A 22,726-nucleotide genomic window follows, 5' to 3' on the forward strand; every position below is an offset into this window, starting at 1 on the left:
TTTAAAAGGGGGAGTGGCCAACACTGACTTTCATTATCGGCCCTCCTCCACATAGGGCAGTAAAATTTTGGCCCTAGGTACCACAGAACTTGGACAGCACTGCTCTCGTTTGTTCAGCTTAGTCTGATGATGCTTGTGAACCTCAATTTTCAAGTGACAGTTTTTCAACTAAATTGAGAATAAGGCTGTATTCTTGCCTTTACAACCCCTTTAAGGCCTCTAAATAACACAAAGTGGGTAATACAAAAGAAGCCAAAACCAAAATAGAACTATGTGAAATGCATCTGGGATCAACGAAGAAGCATGAAAGTGTCCCAGTTGCAGCAAACACACAGGGGGCAGATTTATCAAAATCCAAGTTTTGGAAAAAACAAAATGGTGACAAAATTTGTGTTACTTTTTTCGCAAATGCTATGTTAAGAAAAAACGCAACAAATATTCTGCACGCGGTTTTTCGCAGGGAAAAAAGTGAGAACCTCATTCTTCATTTTCAATGAGGCTGAAAATCTCAAATGTTCAAATAAACTGGAAAAATAAATAACAATAATGTCAAACACAAGGGGGAAAATTTACTAAAGGGTGAAGTGGTCGTCGCTAGCAAAAATTCGCCAAAAAGACAATCCGCAGGGACAATTTACTAAAAGAGCAAAATTCGTGGCAAAAGAGCTCAGCACTAATTAAGTTTTGCTTCCTATCGCCAGGCGAATTTTCGCTCAGGCGAACGTTTGTTACTTCGCAAATTCATCAAAGTGCGAATTTTCGATCAGGCAAACAATTGTTACTTCGCAAATTCATCAAAGTGTGAATTTTCCACTACGTTACCCTTTTAGGTTATACCTGGCGAACTGATAAGATGAAGCTACATCCTCAACAATCTTATGTCAGCGACATCATATCCTGTATGCCGAAAAGGAAAAAAAAAAGGAAAAACGCTAACGTTTTTTCATATTTTAAAGTGGGATTATGTTTAAAAGTTGTAACTGTTAAATATATATATATTTAAAACTTTTTTTTAACCATTTGAAGGTCATGCCACATTTGTTTTACGGTGGGCTCATGTCTAGGACAATAGAGGATTTATTTATTCTTTATTTTGCTTCCTTGGACATTTTTAATAATAAGTGGCCACTTCAAGCAATTTCACCAACATCACTGATAAATATATATATTAGACTTATATGTACCCGCCCTATTCAAATTGACTCAATCCCAAATGTGTTAACGAAGTTTTGCTAGGAATTAAGTAACGGTAGCGAAATTTCGCTTTGAAATGCTCACGCGGAGCAATTTTTGATGGCGAACCCTTGCCAGCGTTCGGCGGCCGAGATGTAACTTTGCATTTTGATGCAAATGTGCTGCAAATTAACGTCTGAAGAAATTGCGCAAAGTGTGCAGAGCCTACCAAGGTGAGAATTTGCCCTTTATTCAATTTCCCCCAAGGAGTGGCTCAAGAACCCAAGGTGCCTGGCAGAATGGACCAAAATCACTTGTTTACAGTGCACAATGGGGGTAGATACTTAACCCTTAAAGCTGTTATTGACACAAAACGTGGCTTGAAAAATATTACAATGTTAGAATTGAAAACATATACAAAGAGCATATTTCAGTTTATTTCCCTACTGATAAACATAAAACAAGATTACATTAAAAAATATGTTTAAAAAAAAATGTTTTGGATAAAATTTCCCCCCGAAAATAAAAGTGTTATGAGATTTTTTATACAGTACTGTCAAAGAAATGGAAAAGGGTCTGAACATTTTTGCAAGGCACTGTTTATGGAAGAGCTACTTCTGAATTGGCATTTGCAGCAGATGATTCATTTGGCAAACAAACACTGGAGCCAATATTATAGCCTTCTAATCAGGGATTTCACCTACATAGTTTATGCAAATGAAAAAATCTTTTTACATATGTACAATTTATCCGAAATTCTTGGAAGCTGGGGTTTTCTGAATAAGGGATATTTCTGTAATATGGAATCCCATACCTGTATAGTAAACCTTTGACAAGGTAATCATAAGGCAATCATAAAAATGAAATGCTGGTTTACACCAACAAACGTAAGAGAAATCCTGTTGGCTGTCTGGCTCCTATGCAAACTGCCCATTTGCTGTTCTGCTGATGTTACATCAACCTAGGTTTTGACAGACATTACTAATGCACTGTAAATCAGTTCCAAATTAAAGCAATGTGAAAAGGCAATTATAAAACTCATCCTACTCAAAACCACGCACCAAACAGATGCCATATTGTCAACATTAACAAGGTGCCAGGTGCCACTAACAGGAATCACCACCCAGAAACAGTTTTTTGCACAATTAACCATTTTTAAAGGTTTGAATGTAATTTGCAAATGTTTTTGTGATTGAATGCAGCATTCAAGCACAGGAATTAAATACCTGAATACTTTCTCCCAGCATGCGAGTTACACCAGGGAGTAAGGATTCAGATGGGTGTCAGTTCACCATAAAGCATAATAGCCTTCGACCCTTCAAAACAGTTTGTGTCATTCTGAAAGATTCAAACAGGTATCAACTGAGATGAATTTGTCAATTCCATAAAAAAAGTCAGTAAAATATTCCTGACAGAAACTTTTGATAAATTGTAAAACAGCACAAACAGCTGTCAAGGCCTATTCCCCAACTCAGCCTATAATAAAAAAGGCCCTATCTGTTTTTGGATCTTCAAGCAGGCTACTCAACCCAACTTCTCATTTCTATTTATGGAAAGTAGCCTGTGGCTAGGGAGTACTGTAGTCTACTTGCAACACAATGTTATTATAATACATCTGCCAGTCCTTGAATAATAACTCTAATAATAAACAATTTTTTCATTGCACAACATCAAGTACAGCAAAGTCTGCAATGTGAACAAGGACTTTGTTCTAACATTTTTTACCATCCCATTCCTGGTTTTTAAGGTTTGAATTACAGTAGATAACTCAAACAAAAAGAATTAATTATAAAGTGGGAGTTTTATAAAATTGGTTGTATAACTTCATCTTAAAAAAAGACTTTGCAAGATACGAAGTGCTCAAAAAAAGAAAAAAACAAAAAAACGGCCTACCCCACAACAAGCTGAAATCTAGAAAAGAAAATTGCTGAAAACTAAAATAGTTGCCAGATTTAAATGTATGTAAAGACACTTAAATTATCAGATAACAACCATGAATCTGGTGTATTTAATGTAACACACTCACAGGGTGATTTGTTTTTTCCTAGACACAATAGCTACTTATAAAACTCCAAAATACTCACCGGTTTCTGTTCTCCAAATCCGGAGGCTGGAACAAGCCCCTTTATTGCCATTATGTTTTGTGAAGGTAAAAAAGTGATTTGCCAAAAGCTTTCACAGCCCAGCAGCAGAGAAAACTACTAATGTTCTGTTATAACACTTCATAAAGAACAAAGTTTACCAGAATATTCTTTTTGTGCCGTTTCTCCTTAATATGCTTGTGAGCTCCTTGGACGTTCTCGATGTGTACTGTGCAGAGTTTGCATAGATACTGGCAGTTGGAGTACTCAGGAGATTTCTGAAAGAGGTGTAAGGGGTGGGGGCTGGTAAACATCCTGCAGAATCAGAATGACAATTGACTTGCATCAAGTTGATTGTGCTAATAGGCCAAGCTCTCTTTTGTGTCACCTATTTAGAAAGACTTTTTGTTCTCTTGCTCACACAAGATATAGCCTGAAGGGGAGGAGTAACACAGATAACAAAAATACTGGCTATGCTTATATCCGACCTGTAGAAGGCCAGGAACAGGTTCCATTGGCTCCTACATTAATCAATCCCTTATCTGTGTTATATGGAGCAATTCTGGCCAGATCAGTAAAGCCTCCGCTATACAGTAAACATACTATTTAATGTCTTCCTCCTACAACCACCCATTTTCTTTTAGGGTTATTCTTCAATCCTATCCATTCAACCTTTTCACTTCTAGGGTTCTTTGATTTTGCTTCATCACTTGTTGATGCAAACATGTAGTATGGTATAGATCAAAGGAGAACATGGAAAAATATGGGGGTTGGCAGTCAAGTGGCAGCAAAGAATGAATTCCTAGGTAAGCAATTAATGCCTTATGCTTTAATGTGCAGTTTTTGTTTGAAAATCTCGCTCAGCCTGCAAAAAATAAGCAGGATGAGAGCAGCTGAGCCTTCAGGCTGTGTGCCCACAGTCTTAGGGGAATAGGACAGTGTTGTGCCAAGCTGGAGGGGCACTTTACGCAACCCAGGCATTAATCCTAGTTCTACCCACCCATGATGAGTGTGGGGGGAAGTGACAAATAGGCGGTGGGGAGACCATGTGCAGGACTCTCAAACATGAACTAAGGGTAGGCAGACTGAAGAGGTACGTGTCCCCACCACTGCACCTTAGATACTTGCTCCTTATGCCTACCCCAGTCTGAGACCTGGAACTGGGTGGCATTCAACCTTCCATGAAATATTCAGCAGAACCTCTAACCCAAACCCTACATTTGCATATGCAAATTAGCAAAATCCCAAAGCATTTTTTTTTTTTAAACTGCCACTTTTCATTATCACATTGTGATTTTAATGGTTTAGTTTGGTAAGAAACTTGAATTCGGCTGAATTCTGCTGAAATTATGGTTTGCTTCCATTAGGGTGAAGAAAAATAAAAAATAAAAAAACACCCTTGTGTGGACTGCCAATCACTTCCCTTTGACTTGCATGTGGTGGACACCAGCATTTTGATCACCTCATGCAATAGACTAACTTTTATTGTTCTAACTACTATCTCCAGGGTGAGGATCACAGGAATTCTAGTTTAGTGTCCATGGTCACCCCAGCACATGTTTATTGGAAAATCCATGTCACATGCAAAATGTTACCTTCTCTAGCCGGTATATGTAATCACGCTCCAATCTCTCTTCTGCCTGCTTTAAGCCGAGTTCCTGGTCTGCTAGAGTTAACTCTTCTGATGCCATCCTTGTGTCCAAATTAGATTCTAAGTGAGAGCTGGTCTCTAGGGTTTTATCTGTATGAGAAAATATACTAGCTGTAAGTGTGTTTAGCAAAAGCAATGCTAACTGTGGAAGCACACTATTTTTTTTATTTTATGCAAGGGAGCAGTATGGACAATAACACAGAAAGAGCAAAGAGGGGACAAATTGTGAAAAATAAATACCGTAACTAAAACTGTTCCCTAGAAAAGGTGCTATGCAAAGTCTAGGTTATCTTCATCTTGGGCAAACACTAACCAAAACATTATGGCTAGTGCCACATGGGTGCTGAAATCGGCTTGCTGAAATATGCAATCACTCAGAAACATTGTGTTGGCTCTGCTGCAGGCACACAAGACCGATTTTGCAGTTAGAATGCAAAGTCTTGAGTTTCAGCCTCGTGTACCTGAACCTGAGCCAACACTATGGTTCCAGATGAGGCAAGTGAGAAGGCTAATGCCCACGTAGGGGCTGATAATTGACCTGCATATTTCAATAGGTCGATTTTAGCCCCCATGTGGCACTAGCCTTAATTTCTTTGTCTTAGGGCAATGAAGGATTTGGCACTTATCACTGACCAGAAATGTTCAAATCTGCAGACAATAAAGAGCTAGAAAATACCTGCCCCTCTGCATTACTTTGAATCGACACATTTATAAAATGCTTTAAATGCAGTGATCACTGGTAATCGCTTGAAAATATAGGAAGCAATTTTAGATTCCAGACAGGAGAGTGTATGTTCTCCCGATACCTGCGTGGGTTTTCTCAAGGTAATCTGGTTTTCTTTTAACACTCAGGCAGGAAAAACATTTCCTGATAAAACTGGCCCTACGGTGGGATGGGAATGATGTATAATCTCTGTGCTGCAGAAATATGTCAGCTCTATATAAATATCATGAAATAAATATAACTTTTGCTCCTGTGTCAGAGGTGTTACTGGTTCAGATAGCAATTTTTAGGCTTTAAAATGACATTACCTTTCATAGTCACATGCTTTTTTATCAACTCCCATAGCACTCTTACTGTGTTATAACACATCATCATCACTTATCAGAAGCCAAATTGACATTTTTTTACGGAGCTGCAGCTATAAACCTCTTTTTGATAGATTAAAGGAGAACTAAAGCATGACTAAAGAAGTAGGCTAGAAATGTTGTACATTATGTTTTGGGCTTTCGTACAAGTCCAAGGCAATCACAGCCATTTAGCAGTAAAGATCTGTGCCTCCAAAGATGCCCCAGTAACTTCCAATTTATTTTCTACTGATTCACTGCACATGCTCTGTACAGCTGTCACTTACTGTACTTAGGGACCCAGTTAAAATATACAGTACATATAGAATATAAATGTCACAATATAAGACTGATTAGTAATTTATACAGATGATTAAACATGGCAGCACAGAAACCAGTGCAGAATGCAGAAGTCGGCATTCTCTTCCAGTTTCCACTCAGTTTAGAGTGTGGTGTCCAAAGGAGAACTTTAAAGGAAAAGAAAACTTAGCAATCACTTGGGGTGCAAAAAGTTAGGCACATTTTTATTGTACATCTCTTGTGTTGGCCACAGAATTTTAAAGAAAGTAGAAGCAGAAGAAGAGGATTGCTTCATGGTGCTTGCTGGAAGAACCCCTGGCTGGGGCAGTTTTCTGCTGACAATGGCATGGACACGGGGTTTCATGTAAGTGAATACATTGACTAGAGGTGACTAACTTTTTGTAAGTGAGTGTGACTTTCCGTCTCAATTAAACTAAATATTTTCCCATTGCGCATTCCAAACGCTGGCCAGGAATCCTTTTTCCTGCAGTAAACATGAAATAAGGTTCACAGTGTGCAAAAAGTATTATGCCTCCTAATTATTTCTATGCCCAGTGTCAGAAGACTGTTTTACTGTCTACTAGCTTGTATGACCTGAATACAGCTATTACAAAAAACACAATAGCGAACATGGCTATGGTACTACAGCAACTGCATTTATATGATCTGCTGTTGAAACTGTATACTCACTCAAAGCACCATCTGTTGCAGAAGGCTTTTGATCAGCTTCTGCTGGTTCAGCATCCAACTCTTGTGTATGTTCTTGCTTTGGTTCCAGGCAGTTTTCGCTAGGCCCTTGGTGTTGAAAAATACTCTTTTTTTCAACGGTTTCATTCTCCTCCTTTGACTTTGAAACTATTTTCTCTACCTTGACAGTCTCTGGTTGTTTCAAGATCCCAGCTGGCACAGGAGATGATTTCTTAGCTCTTGAGTAACTTGGTTCTACAAGATTCGGACCAATGTCTGTTGATCCAGTAGTGCAATAAGTTGAGTTTTCTATGCTTGTTTTTGAATCTCCCAAAACCCTACCAGAGGGCTCTGATTGCTTTCCTTTCTTGTCATTACTCTGAGAGTTTCCATCTAAATCTCTGGTTGCTTTACTCTCAGCTCTGTATTTGTGCTTCTGACTGCTTACCACTCGGACAACTTTGTTCTCTCCTCGAACTACACGAGCATGTGACTTTTTTGCCTCATGATTTACAGGCTTAGGAACACCTTCCATAATTCCTGGGTTGCCTTCACACCATTTGACTAATCACCACAATTTGACATAAATCCCCACTCCAGATAAAAGAGCCTGCTTGACTTCCTGGTAAATAAAAATACATTTGTAATGAGTGACAGAAAATTTCCGATAGCAAATCAACAATGTACTTTTTAAAGAAAATAGATTAACTTCTTTGATAACAAATATATGATTAGTTGCCATAGGTTACTGCCCAGGTTTTCCCATTGTTTATAAATGAACCCCAATGTTATGATTTGCATTACCTTTTGTACAATGCTTATCGATGTGTTGCTACAATAACTATTTAGATTATCCCCGTAATGATTTAGCTGCACCCTTAATGGTTTTAATATTTTCTATATTGTATTTCTGATTTTATACCCAGTGCTGATAACCTTTGGAGGGAATTCTAAATGAAAAATAACCACTTAAGCAGGAATGTGGATTTACATTAAAGGACCAGTAACATCAATTTTTTTGAAAAAAATAATTGTTAGTATAGAACGAAAAAAAACACAAAGATAAATTAAGCTTCTAAATCATTAAGTCTTTATTAAGAAATAACTTACCGAAACTCCACTTGCGCTCACCTTCAGAAAAGGCGATCCGGCGATCCATCATGTGGCGCTCGATTTCTCTTCTCTTCTCTTTCTCTTCTCTTTCCTTATAGTAGATAGCCAGTTAGGAGAAATCGAGCGCCGCATGATGGATCGTCACCGTGTCGCCTTTTCTTAAGAGGAGCGCAAGCGGAGTTTCTGTTAGTTATTTCTTAATAAAGACTGAGCGATTTAAGTTTGATTTGTCTTTGTGGTTTTTTTTCGTTGTATACTAACAAAATTTTTTTTTTTTTTTTTTTTTTTTTTTTTAAATTGATGTTACAGATCCTTTAATGAAAGGTCCTGCTTTTAAGCAGTAAATCCTGATCATGGGCTGAGCTTGTTAACATGAGAGTCAATTACATTTGGGCAAATTTCTAGTTAGACTTATTACAGATACTATAAATTACTCAAAAGTAACTTAAAACATTGTTTTATTTTCAGAGTATAAGTACTGTTTAGGGGGATCTTTGTGCTGAAGTGTTGCTGCTAAAATATGTCAATTTGAGGTTCAGCATGGCTCCATGTAAGTTTGTTTTACTCTATAATATACAAGATTACACCAATATCACATGGCTATGCAGTGGTTTAGTGGTTTACTCCAATTGCCTCTAATTACTGTAGTAATTAAATGTTGTACAGTTCAGTACAGATGCAATATAAGCTATATATACACTGTATTTTTAACAAAATTGTTGAAAAATTGCAAAATTGAGAAGTCCAAAAAGGTTATTCAAACCCCCTTAAAAAAAGGCGATAGGATAGATCTTCTCTACAAAAAAAGTACAAAGGTAGGTCTAAACTCTAGGCCAGAGCTATCCATGTTTTTGCATGTGGTGGGTTTATTAGCTACTATATAGAAGACTCAGTGGTTGAATTAGAAATCGGTTATGTCACACAAAGAAGACGGTAAAGCCTTTAGGCAAGCTGTGTTCATAAAAACTTGTTTGAGGGCCATAACCAGATGGTCAGCTTTGCTCTAGGACTTCTTCTCTTTCTTTAAATAACTTTTGAGTCTGCTGTGAAATTATAGCTTATTTCTTATAACAGCAATATAAAAATGAAGAAAATTCCAAACAAACGAAAATATATATAAGCTAACAGGCTGGGCATCGTCACAAGCAACGTCAATGGACACAAGTCAAATGTTAGATGAAACAAACTGATTGAAGGTCAGGATGTCTCTGCTCTCAAAAAAATGTATTAAAGCACAGGGCAATTTAGTGCAATTTATTAGAAATTACATTTCCTCCAACAAGAAGAGACAGAAGTTTGCCCCAGCCCAGTAACATAGCAACTAGCCAACAATAACTTTTCATTGGTTTTGTACAGTGTAGATATTGAAAGCAAACATTTGCCATGGTTTAATAAAAATGAAGAAGATTCCAAACAAATGGCAATTTATATAAGCTCACAGGCTGGCCATCGTCACTATCAACGTCAATGGACACAAGTCAAATGTTAAATGGAATTAACTGATTGAAGGTCAGGAAGTCTCTGCTCTTAAAATATTTTATTAATGCACAGAGCAATTCAGTGCAATTTATTAGAAATTAGATTTATTGCATTTCCTCCAACAAGTAGAGACAGAAGTTTGCCCCAGCAATTCATTCATTTCATTGGTTATGTACAGTGTAGATACTGAAAGCCATGGTTTATGGAACATACACTTGATCTACAAAGGAAGTGCACAAACTGCACTGGCACACAGGCCCAGACTGGCAATCTGTGGATTCTGGCAAATGCCAGAGGGGCTGCTATAAGATGCCATAGAAAGTCAGTCTTTAGTGGGCTGTAGTGGGCTGGTGGGGGCTGTGTGGGCCTCTGTGTGGGCTGATTGTGCCTCTGTGTTCCTGAAATGGGAGGGCCTATTTTAATTCTCAGTCCGGATTTCAATACACTTACCATTATATAATTAACTGCTTGGGGACGAACAGCACAATACAAGTATGGGACCTGTTATCCAGAAATATTTGGGACCTGGGGTTTTCCGGATAACATATCTTTCCGTAATTTGGATATTCAGATATTAGGGGGCCTATTTATCATACTATGTAAAAATGGAGTGAAGCATTAGTGGTAATGTTGCCCAGAGCAACCAATCAGCAATTAGATTTCAACAGTTAGAAAATAAAAGCAAAGATCTGTTGCTATGAGCAACATCACTGGTAATGCTTCACTCCACTTTTTACACAGCATGATAAACAGATAAAATTATGTAAACATTAAATAAACACAATAGGCTGGGTTTGGATCTCAAGTACAAGGTACTGTTTTATTATTACAGAGAAAAACGAAATCATTTTAAAATGTTTTCCATTATTTGGATAAAATGGAGTCTATGAGAGATGGCCATTACGTAATTCAGAGCTTTCTGAATAATGGATCCCATACCTGTACCAGAAAAGATTTTAAATGCTGGTGATGGATTGATATTAATTTACAGGTAACAAAAATTACAGAATATTTATTACAAATACTCTATAGAAATTATTAATCACATTGTATGGTCCTTGTTGTGATATTGGAAAGTTATTCAGGATTTTGTTTTCTTTTATTAGGCAAATTTTTATTTCGGGGCTGACTTGCCCTTTAAAAAGAAAAAACAATAGCTAAGCAAAAGTCATTGAGCATAAATGGACTAATGTTTGCCATCTGCACATATATGTCTGACACCAAAAAGCTGTGCCTGCACCTGTGCATACTGGGGTCATATGTCTGCTCAGTGTTATGTGACTGTCCACACATCTGGCTTAACTGCTCAAAAAGATCTGGGTCTGAAAAGTAACCCCGAAGCGTTGTCAGCTTCACAGTATCCTTACATGATATCACAAGGAAAGTAAATAACCTCATTGAAAAATATTAATAATGTAATACAGGGTAACATTTTATGATGAAGGGAGTTGCTCCCGAAACGCGTCAGGTGATGTTGGTCTGTGACCTGTTTTAATAAACCACCCTTTCCTTTTAACCGAAGTGCTGCCTTTTGATTATCCTAAACATAACATTTTATTTTGTCACTTTGGAAAAAGCCCCCCCCCCCCCCCAAAAAACAAAGGGGCAGGAAAATCAAAGGACAAAACTATCTATGTGTAGCAATGTTCTTTTCTGGTATGAACAGCAATCAAAGAATAACTAAGCCTATCTGTAGGTACCTTGTAGGCTTTCAAGGCAGACAGAATAGCGGTTACATAGCATATACCTTTAAAGGGTAATTAAAATGTAGAATTTAGATTTACTTGACATTTCTATCACTTTTTTTCCAATGTGTCCATACTAAGCACAGTGTGGGCAAAAACTGCCTTAGATGTTATGACTGCCAACCTAATGAACAATTTGGAATTAAAATATTACAACAGCCCTAGATCTCCCTGGCTTTGATATAAGTTGTACTCCAAAAGACTGTTAACCACAATGCAGCTAAAGCTGTAACCCTTAACCCAAACCTTGAAATGAGTTATATAAAAGAGTACTCAATGGAAGAAGTAGGTGGTTGTAATTCTGCTAACACAAGATAAACCGAATATGTTTACATCTCATTATCATTAGAAGTTGTCTCTAAATCTGAATGTATAACCAACGAAGCCTTCTTTGTAACTTACCAGAGCCCAAGCAGAGGGCTGAAGGGACTTTGTACTGGGTTAAGTGCTAGAGATGATCTACAGTGGAGCTAAATAGAGAAGCTCAATAGAGAGGCAGCAGTAGGTGAGAACTGACACTATAAGGCAGTAGTTCCCAAACTGTGGTACTAATGCCACTACAGTGTTCCAGTACAGCCTAAAGAATAAAGCCTACTTCAAGTAAGATTTGTGAAAAATTCCAATTTGCTCATCTAAATACTTCTAGAAACCCAAATTAAAGGCAATACTGGGTGGGTGAGTTTTGTAGAGAAAGTTTTATTTTTTCTCCTAGATATTCTTGGGACTATGGATAACATGCTGATAAAGCAATGTTTTCATACACCTGTAACAGTGCTTAGTGCATTTCCCTGCATTTTTGTGGCCCTACCTATCATCTGCAGATACAATATGTAGATTTTTTTTCCCTTTACAAACCTCAATATTGTCGTCTTGAGGATAAGTAAAATATATTTTGTTATTCTATTTGCCAAAACTATTTTGCCACATTCACATCCCTGATTTTATTATTTTGAGTATAATATGAGGCCAGATAGATACAAAGATACAACAGAACCTTTTGCAATAGAAGACACTTCAGTGTACATTATTTATGACATCTGTTTTGCTTGCTAAATTTAAATACTGATTACACTGGTGGAAAATATCTGACTCTAGGTGACATAGACACAGAAACCTCTACAGCCAGTGGCCACTCGTGACACAAGTGATATCCAACTTGGAGAACTTGACTGAATCTGAAACCCATTAACTCTGTGAACCTTTTTTTTACTGCTTTTAATAAGCTGAGAAAGACATTTAAGGTAAATAGCACATTATTTCTCAAAACAAATCTATATAAAAACAGTGAGTGGTGCCGCATGTATTTGCTGGATGCCTAGCCATGATCTATTTAATATATAGAAGAACAGACACACACACACTTTTCATACATAACAAGTCTACAGCAATTTTCCATTTGTTACTTGAAGACATCTTTATATATGTAAAATAGATTTTTTTTCCGTTTAGTATCATCTCTAGAACTCACATTGAAATGTTTGACTAGGCAAATAATATTGTAAAACAAAATGGAAGAGTGCTACCACTGTAGGTACCATTTCTGTTTTACATCACTGTTACCTTGACCAATTCAAATCAGGGAGCTCTTCTCATGAAACAAAATTATAGCTATCAATATATGTGCACTATTTTTTTTTTTAAGTCCTTCTTGCCAAAAACAAGACCCGTCCATTGTAATCACAAATTCCCAATTTCTGTTCTGTCATGAATCAAGCTCAACCTACTATCATTCCCTTGACTCAATCAAGCTGCCTCGAGGTCGTAAGTTGCAAAAATAGGTAATGTAGCAACTATTAGGTGTAACAATATGAACAAGGAAGATCTGCTATTCAGCACTTGATAAGCCCAGGATTCCATTGGTGATCTGCAACCACATGCTATTATTTTGTGCCAACTGAATCGAGGCAAATGAAAAAGCATGCGAGGATAGCAACATGAAACCAATGCTAAGTGCTTGCATTTTGCCGTAGGATAACTATTTAAGCCAGAGCTAAAGCTTACCTATTGTCTAGCAGAAGGCGTTCAAATCTGCAGAGATTCTTGATTTCTAGGGGAAAGTATTGTAAGTAAAGAATGCAGCAAATCACTTTTGCCTATTGTTAGTAAAAGAAGGACCTTTGTGTCTGCAGAACCGATTACATGGATTTTTCAGTGGTCTATATTAGCACACATTGCAACAAAGATTTCGGATGACCTCCGGCTTTGTTAAATGGAATCTTCCTGCACAATATACAGAACTGCAAAATTATGAGACATATACAGTCATGCAAAGTCACAAATACATGTCAACACCATAATGAGATGGGAAATTAGCATGTATGTACATGGGTTTCCTTTTCTTCCACATTATTTCAGTTTTCTGTACCTATTTGTGCTAGTGTCTGTAATATAATTATTTTCTTTTTTCTGCCACCATTATTTATGCTTGAGGAGGATAGTCAAGGCTGTACTCATTTTATGTATTAATTAAGACTGCTAGGTAGATGTGTAGAGCTAAAGCCTGTCTTCAAAGCTACATTCATCTTTTGTTAGGCTGCATCATGATCCATACACACAACTGTTTTCTTAAAATTGCTACAGTCAAAATGTTATAAATAAATATAAGGCTAGAAACATGTTACAGAGGCATCATACAGCTTATCTACAAAAAACATCCAAATATATATCATGTACAGAAGCCAAGCAGAGATTTACAGCACAGAGGCCAAGATACCTATTTGCTAATTGGAATCACAGGAGTATTTTAAACAAACAGAACAAGAATGGGCAATCTGTTCCAGCTGCTCAGGACTTCAATGCAGCCTTCAGCAAGTGGCAGTCAGTGAAAAAAAGGGTGTAACAAACATTTTAGTGGGAGTGGAGAACCTCCACTTGACGTCATCTAGCAGAGAATGTAAATAGAAAAACCTAACACAGGACATATACACAGTGATGTCCCAGAGAATGTAAACAACATGACATCACACAGAATGTAAACAAATGACAACCCTGGTGAATAGGTGTAAACAAAGGAAATACTGAAAAATATAAGACAGAATCTCAATTTCCATGTAGATTACAACCTAGCCTGACCTGACTGCGAACATTATACATATATAAAGTACAGGTTCTGACACCCCCCCCCTTGAGCTGATAACAGTCCGGGAGCCCGCAGATCTTCTATCCTGGCACAAACAACTCGAGCCAAGAGGAAAAGGGGAGTCTGGTACAGTTGGCCCAACTAACAGCAGCACAGGCTAACTTTGACCAACTGATTTCTTGCCACCACTTCTGCGTTGCGTGGCACCTCTGCGTCTGGCCCTGGGGCGTAATCGTATATCGGGAGTGATTGTACAGCACCGTGCCCTGCTTATTAAACACTGACTCTTTATACTAGACCAGGGCTCCGTGTCCCGGTGGCACACACTAATTGCATGACTGCTGCACAACCCAACTTTCCCCAAGGCCAACTCGCATGTACTCTCATTGCATCGCTCCTCAGCGGCGATGCGGACGTGGCAGTCAGAGAGGAGATGCTGCTCCTGCCTGTACCACAGCTCCTGCATGTCTGCTCACTCCATACTTCTGCTCAAAGCTGCACACATGACTTGTAACTGTTTTATTAGTCGTCACACATAGCTAATAAACATCCTGACTTTGATACCAACATAATATGAAAGATGCAATTACCATAAGTCAGAAAAGCTTGTAACCTGCCTGGGATGATGTGTAATCTCTGTAAAGAACTGCAAAATATGTTTGTGTTATAAAAAAGGATAGGAGTGGAAATAATGCCAACAATGACTACTGCACTATCATTTAAAATGAATAACCTCTTTCCTTCTGACTAGACACCAACGTTATTTCCAGGGGAACAATCATTTTGTGCATTTTTCTTCCCAAAATGAACTTTTTCCTAATTTCTTTCATTTTCTTTGAGAAATGTTTAGATCATAACAAAAGATGGAATCACTGGGGGTGGCTAGTTGTTTGACACCCCAAACTTTTTCTAGTCTACTCCGCTCCGATTATATGTCAGGAGATGCCTGAAATATGTTCTGAAAACCTATTAATTGAACAAATGTTGCAAACGTGTAAAGGCATTATACCCTACACACATCACCGCCACCAGTAGCCTGGAACCCACAACTGTTTTCTTAAAATTGCTGCAGTCAAAATGTTAAAAACAAATACAAGGCTAGAAACATGTACATACCTCCCAACATTTTGGAAGTAAAAAGAAGAGGGACAAAAAATTTTTTTCCACACATAGCGCAGCAATTTTTTGACCACACCCCTTTCTGTGGCCACCCCCCCCTAATTACCATGTTTGTTTTACAAAATTTGGCAGGTTATGAAAGTTTGAAAATATTTCTCCTTATCTAAACTGTGTTTTTGTGTCTCAAAATTGTTACAAAGTATCTTATTTGCACCTGTTAGCTGTTCTGGGCTCTCTGATAAAAGCCAATTAAGTGAGAAACTTTGTTTCTTTTTCTGGCTGTTCGGTGCATAGAAAAGAGGGACTTTCCAGTACAAATGAGGGACTGCGTGTTGAGCTGTCAAAAGAGGGACTGTCCCTCCGAAAAAGGGACAGTTGGGAGGTATAGGCATCATACAGTTTATCTACAAAAACATCCAAATATATATTATGTACAGAAGCCAAGCAGAGATTTACAGCACAGATTTCACAGCTACCTATTTGCTAATTGGAATCACAGGAGGAACAAACATTTAAGGAGCTGCAGTGGATTAAACGGAGGCGTATAAGGCCTATTGTTGTGTGGCCTGGGGGCCAGCCCGGTGTGGGAGGGGGCTGAACATACAGTTAAACAGGCCCCATCCCTCCCCCTAGGCGGGGGGCACAAGTGCGAAAGGGTGGGGTTAGAGGGGGTTAAAAGTTTTAGACAGGGCAGGGGTAGGCAGATCACTTTTGTTATTTATCTTGCAGGTACTGATGGAGAGAATACAGCCTTGTAGGACAGCGGGCCGCCCAAAAAGATACAGGTAGGAATGTACCTCGCCAGCTCCTCGGCAGAAGCGGAGTAGAGTGCAGCACAAGCCTCAGTCCCAAGCCTCTTCGCCAGGACCCCAGCAGAGACTCGGTGCAGCAAGTCAATTCTCCGTGTAGGCACCCAGCAGCGGAACCAAGTACACAGCCACTTAGACCCTGCAATTCTCTGGAGGACAGACCAGTTACCCCAACCCAGCGCCTACCTTCCCCTCGAAGGCAGCCTCAGATTAAAGAATCCAGGAGAGTGCATCGGGTTCCAGAGGTTGCGGATGCCATTGTGGTGCAGGCGAACTCTCGCGGGAACTCGTGCGAGATCCAAGATGGCGGCCGGGGCGTAGACGAGAGAGGACGCAGTTGAGAGGCTTCCCACAGGTCATGGAGCTGTATGGTCGGAAGGAGCTCCCCCGCACACAGCCCAGCTAGAAGGGAGAAAAGGCAGGAACTGAGGGCATTGGACCAGCAGGAGCCACAGACACAGCTCGGAGGCGTTTGGCTGCACAGGATCTGCAGCAGCAACAAGGCAGTGCTCCTCCAGAGGGCATACATATGTTGAGTACGGAGATAGGAGCCCCAGAAGAGGGGGGGGGGGGGGGTCAGGGACCAACACTCACATTGCCATAGGGGACACAACGTCTGTGCAGCACGGGAATCCCCACCTCCAAGCCATTCATGGGCTGGCAGCAGCAGCATACCCCACAGTACCCAGAGCAGGTATGTACCACCCTAAAGAGCCCCAGGCCATGCAGCCCAACCAGATCCCCCAGGCTGCATAGAACCCACAGCAGCCATTTCAGTAGTCCACACAGCAGAGCCAGGCTCTCCAGGGGAAGCAGTAGGCCATCGGATAGTTAGGTAGGATAGGGCTGACCGCCCCACAGTAGCTTTATCCAATTGAAGGTGCAGCCGGCAACTGAGTGTGGAGGAACAAGGACAAGATGTGTATTGGAACAAAGGTGTGGCAGCTGATGGAGTATCACTAAGGGAGCATCCTGAGTCAGATAGTGAGGTGGAGGAGGTTGGTACATACAAATCCCTTAAAGGAATAGTTCAAGGTAAAATGATATCAGGCAGAAGCAAAGACTGGTTATAAATGCTTTTTTTCAATATAGTTATTTAGCCAAATATGTATGATTGATTTAAAAAGTTAATATATAGGGTATGTGGCTAAATAAACCGCAGCCTCCTGCTTTAAATAACTCTAACCTGCATCTAAGTCGGCGACTTGAAGGGAGTCTATGTAGGACACAAAGCAGCAGCGTCGGGTCATCTTATAGCCTGCTGTGTGTGTGCTCCAGAGAACTCGCTTCTATTTGTTTCAGCTGCTGTGTGCAGAGAACAGCTCTCGGAGGTAACCGTGTCGGGGAGGAGAGGAGTTTGGATAATACACAGCTCTGTCAGATTGAAGGTGTTTGAAGGACTTTTGTTCCTTGATGTCTGAGAATTTGTAAAAGTTTAGCACCTTGTGTGTAGTTAGGTAGGAAGCTGTATACAGTTTATAAATTAAATGTGTTTAGCTTGTAATGAGAGAGAGTTTTTTTTTTTTAAACATACAATAGTCTGCCATAGCCTAGTGGATTAGGTGTTTGTCTTGGATGAGAGTGGTTATTGGTTCAATTCCCCTTTACTAAACATACTTTATATGTTTTATGATATGATGAGTCAATTAATTAATCTTAAGTAATAAAAGGAAGAATTTCTGTGAAACAACATTTTTTTGGGAGATATATATATTTTGAGGAACTAATAAAAATGTGGTGATACCAAACAAACAAATGGCGAGCAAGTAGAATGTCTTACAGTATGTGCTAAATATTAGGTGCTTTTGCCTGTCTAAATCCTAGTTATAACTTAATCCTATTGTGCAGCCTTACTCTGGCTGGAAGGCAAGTGAGGTAAGCACAGGAGTGAGGGGGTGCACAGTTTGCCTATGATTAAGGGAGTTGTTCCCAAAACGCATCAGGTGATGTTGGTTTATTTGTTTCAATAAATTACCTTTTTTTTTTCTTTTTCCCGGAGTGCCGCCATTCTATCCATTTGCACAGATTGTCCCTCCCGCAGGTTACAAACTTCAGTTGAAATTTTACATGCAATGATCCAGAGTAAGATAGGAAAGAAGTAATTTTTCTGTCAATTTAGCTGGATTGCGACTGTAAAATTGTTTTGATTTCACCAATCCCCTTTCTTCAGCGTTAAAAGGGATTTACATATAATTTGTCACCTGAAGGAGAGGCATTCCCTACCAGCGATTTTTTTTATTTTATTTTTTTGGGCCCAAGCCCAGATCCCACCCACACCAGTTTAAACTGTTAACCCCACACACACGTTATAAGTTTTAAAAAAACTGTAGCGACAGGGTCCCCTATACGGTTTTTAATGAAAATGTTGGTCAGCCCCCCCCCCCACAAGTAAAAAAAAAAAAAAAAGAATTGGTGACTAGGGGCCCCCCTATAAATTTAAAAAAAATCATTGGTGCCAGGGCCCTCATTAAATTTTTTTTAAAAACATTGGGATCTCAGGGCATATTTCAAAAACAAAAAAACATTTGTGACAGGGGCCTATAGCGTATTAAAATAATACATTGGTGGCCAGAAATTTTAAAAAACACATTGGTCTTCAGTAGAACTGAAGTCGTGGCTTCACGACTTCGGCTTCTTTCATGACATTGGGTCTTTTCACGGCTTCAGGACTTCAACTTCAGCTATTTTTGTGGCTTCAGGTCTTTTTGTGCTTCAGGACTCAACGTCTGCTGCTTTTGTGAGTTCAGGTCTTTTCGGGACTTTGGAAGAGGTGGCACAGCTTTGGCGCTGTCAAGGGGGCCCAGCTATTTCGTGCAGCACGACCGGGCCCCCCTTAAGGCCCGGGCCCAGTACCCCCTGTGTCTCCCTGATGGCAGGCCTCTAGTCAGCTTCAGGTAAATAGTTGTAGGCAGCAAACAAGGGTAGTCAAGTAACAGGCTGGGGTTGGTGCAGGTAGCAGTCAATCTGAGTCAGGAACCAGAGGACATGCAGTAGTATAGGCACAGGCCGCCAATTCTGAGATGGTTATTCAGTGCAAATTCCTTCAATCATTCCTATTGGCCTCTATAGCCTAATGGTTAGGGTGTTAGTATTTGAAACAGAGGGTCATGAGTTCCAGATCTATATCTGACTTTTATGCAAAATGATTTACATATATTAAAATTTCAAACTCAATATTATATGCCATAAAACATAAAGACTTAACACTAAAGACTGTTTTATGGCATATGATATTGAATTTGAAATTTTAGGATTTGTAAATCATTTTGCATAAAGTCAGCTATAGGTCTTGAACTCATGACCCTATGTTTCAAAAACGAATACCCCTAACGATTAGGCTACAGAGGGCAATGTAGAAGACTGTGGTATTTGCACTGACTAACCATTTCAGAGTTTAAGACATAAACCGTAAGTGACAAAAAAGATTCACAAATTATCCAGACTGTGGCACACAATAGTAGTTGAAGTTGGAGGATTGATTTTGCAGGTTTCCCAGACCCAAATCCATACATTTGTCATTTATTTTTCTGCATATGAAGCAGATTACCGAAGTTACCCTTCTTCCTGTAAAGGGTGTACCCTGCGCTACCTGGTGTCCATTTTTAATAATGCAGCTGAAGGAAACTAAATGAAACGTGTTGTGGAAACTGAGGAACTGCATACAGCACGCATAGCGCGTCAATCCCATTTATTTACCGTGTGCCAGACACAAAACCAGGCTGGCTCTAACTGTAGTACTTTTTAAAAAGCCCTACACAAAAGCGCTCTCACAGAGAAGTCCTATGCTCGCACCCTGGTTTTCACATGAACGGGCAAGGGTAGGCAGTTAACGTTTTGTTTTTTCCCAACCCCTTGATAAGCTGTTTTTCAGGTGATGGATGGTTGCATAAGAGATGGGAACTTGGTGGTGGAAAAGAATACCAAGACAAAGACGATCAGAAGTAATGGGCGGAATGCGGCACACCAGAGAAAGCGCCAGAGGGTGGGGCCATGCTCAGGCTAGCAGGCTGTGATCGTGCGGTCAGGCTTGCAGGGAAACCTGTTGTATAGACCACCATGGGGGCGCCCAGAGAAGAGAGAAACCAGGGAAAGCACAGCAGTGGATCGTGGCTCCTCCTTGGTGGATGCTCTTGAGGGAAGCTGGTGGGGTGCCGCATTTGTGAATGAGGGGACTGAATTGCAGTTAATAAATCTATGACCTCTGGTCCCTTCAAATCTTCCAAAACTAACGTGTCAGTCTATTTTGTTCAAAGAGGTAAACATGCAATAAAGTCAGAAAAACTTGTAACCTGAGTAACATTGGTCTCTTCCCACACACACACCAGAAGCCTTCATGCAGCTTCCCTGGCTCCTGATAAAAAAATTTGAGGCATTTAGATTGAAAGCTCCACTGGGGAATGGGATGATGTGTAATCTCTGTAAAGAACTGCAAAATATGTTGGTGTTATAAAAAAGAATAGGAGTGGAAATATTGCCAACAATAACTACTGCTCTATCATTTAAAATTAATAACCTATTTTCTTCTGACTAGATACCAACATTATTTCCAGGGGAACATTCATTTTTTGCATTTTTCTTCCCAAAATTAACTTTTTCCTAATTTCTTTCGTTTTCTTCGAGAAATGTTTAAATAATAACAAAAGATGGAATCACTGGGCAGTGGCTAGTTGTTTGACACCCCGAAACTTTTTCTAGTCTACTCCGCTCCGATTATATGTCAGGAGATGCCTGAGGTAGCTCCTGCAGTGTGTGTGACCCCAACACAAGCCCCACCCACTTGTCCGCTCACCCCACAGTAAAAAAAAAAGAGCATTGGTGGTCAGGGCCCCCACACATTAATAAAAACATTGGTGGTCAGGGCACCCCATAAAATTAATATTGGTGGTCAGGGTCCCCCCATAAAAAAACAGTGGTGGCTAGGGCCCCCACATGTTAATTAAAAAACATTGTGGTCAGGGCCCCCCATTTAAAAAATATTGGTGGCTAGGACCCCCACACGTTAAAGAAAACAATTGGTGGCCAGTGCCCCCCAAATATTATAAAACATTGGAGGCCAGGGCCCCCCCTCACACGTTCATTTAAAAAAAATTGTGGCCCCCCCCCCCAGAATTTTAAAAAAAAAATTGGTGGCCAGGGTTCCCCCCATACAATAACAGGGACCACTATGTTAAATTACGGGGGCCCTTCCATGTTGCACTTACTTCATTAGCAGGGCCCCCCTGCTGTCAAAGCTGCCAACTTCAGAAGGGAGGGGGGAGCACAAGGGGCTGCATCTTCTGTCTAGTAACGGTAATCTCTTCCCTTATTCACAGTCAGAATTTTAAGTCCTGGTCAAGCCGCATGAGGATTGGATGAGCTGGAGGGGAAAGCTCTGAGAAGCTCAACCGGGACTTTTGTTGGTTTTTTTTAAATTCTGATTTATTTAAAATTTCAAAAGAATACAGAAAAGAAAAGTTTTACACTTCAGAGAATCTATGTGATATCACAGTGTCATAAAAGAAGCAACATTTCCTCTCTGAGTGTAATGAAAACCACAGGTGTAGATCTAATGAATCCACTACAGAAGAAAGGGGAGAAAGAAAAGATGAGAAAATCTTCTAGCAAACATAGAAATCTCTCACACATGATATCTCGCGAATGGGTGTCTCAAAACCGCCAAGCTAGCTCCGCTGTGCCAATGCATACATAGACATTATTAACTGTACAGTGTTAACAGTAATCATGATGCACCTACCCTGTAACAGTGGCTAATTTCATTGGGTCCTCCAGACGAGAGAGGTCAGCTCCCACTTGACCGCATCCATGTATAGAATCCATAATATATCTGAATAGATCAATCAGGTGTAGGTAAAGGACTCTCTTTTTGTCCTCACTGTGTCAGGTTCCTCAAACAGAGCATAGGAGCCGCCACTTCTCCTTGTCTTCATAAATCCAAATCAACCACTCTGGAGAACCAATATCATCAAACAAGTGATTGTTTATTCGCTAGCACTACATGTTTCGGATCTATCTGATCCTTCCTCAGGTGCCAGTGTTCACAGTGTACATACCCCAATAGCCCAACATTTAAACACAAGGAAACACCAACAAGACTGTCAGTTCCACAATGTGGCCAGACATCATCAATTACATTAAGTGCAGTACTGCCCTCCAGGGGCCTACTCCAGAAATACAAGACACTTGAGGCAATTGTTACAATAGTATCTATATAAACATTGTTGCAAATCTTTCCTACCTGTTACAATCAATCAGTATATTCAATGTTGCAAATGTTCATTTCCTGTAATAAATAAAGAGCTTTACTACAAGCACAGTATTATATTCTGCTCAAAATAATGCATGAATATATTAGCATAACTAGGAGCTAGGTTACTTCCCATAGCTGTACCTTATGTTTGAATATAATAAGTGTTATCAAACCG

At 39.6% G+C, this 22,726-nt stretch overlaps 1 protein-coding gene and 1 long non-coding RNA gene across 6 annotated transcripts in view; one reads left to right on the plus strand and one right to left on the minus strand.

The window, feature by feature from the left end:
- Nucleotides 1-16,847, minus strand: part of tut4.L (terminal uridylyl transferase 4 L homeolog) — a 54,799-nt gene extending 37,952 nt beyond the window's left edge. Inside the window, exons 1-4 of one of the 5 annotated variants that reach the window (XM_018258434.2) lie at nt 16,491-16,847; nt 6,964-7,582; nt 4,850-4,995; nt 3,416-3,532 (exon numbers count right to left, since the gene is read on the minus strand). In XM_018258434.2, the coding sequence (XP_018113923.1) occupies nt 3,416-3,532; nt 4,850-4,995; nt 6,964-7,495 (795 nt within the window). In that variant the 5' untranslated portion in view covers nt 7,496-7,582; nt 16,491-16,847. Of the gene's footprint in view, nt 1-2,399; nt 2,436-3,257; nt 3,533-4,849; nt 4,996-6,963; nt 7,583-16,292 lie in introns of those variants that run through there. The other 4 variants (XM_018258431.2, XM_018258435.2, XM_018258436.2 and 1 more) reach the window with 4 other exon arrangements.
- A 27-nt stretch (nt 16,848-16,874) lies between these two features.
- On the plus strand, nt 16,875-20,529 carry LOC108714321. The gene is made up of 2 exons (XR_001935349.2): nt 16,875-16,998; nt 20,176-20,529. It is a non-coding gene; the product is annotated as an uncharacterized LOC108714321 (long non-coding RNA).
- Nucleotides 20,530-22,726: the final 2,197 nt, after the last annotated feature.

The sequence above is a fragment of the Xenopus laevis genome, chromosome 4L, assembly GCF_017654675.1.
Source record: "Xenopus laevis strain J_2021 chromosome 4L, Xenopus_laevis_v10.1, whole genome shotgun sequence".
Classification (NCBI taxonomy): domain Eukaryota; kingdom Metazoa; phylum Chordata; class Amphibia; order Anura; family Pipidae; genus Xenopus; species Xenopus laevis.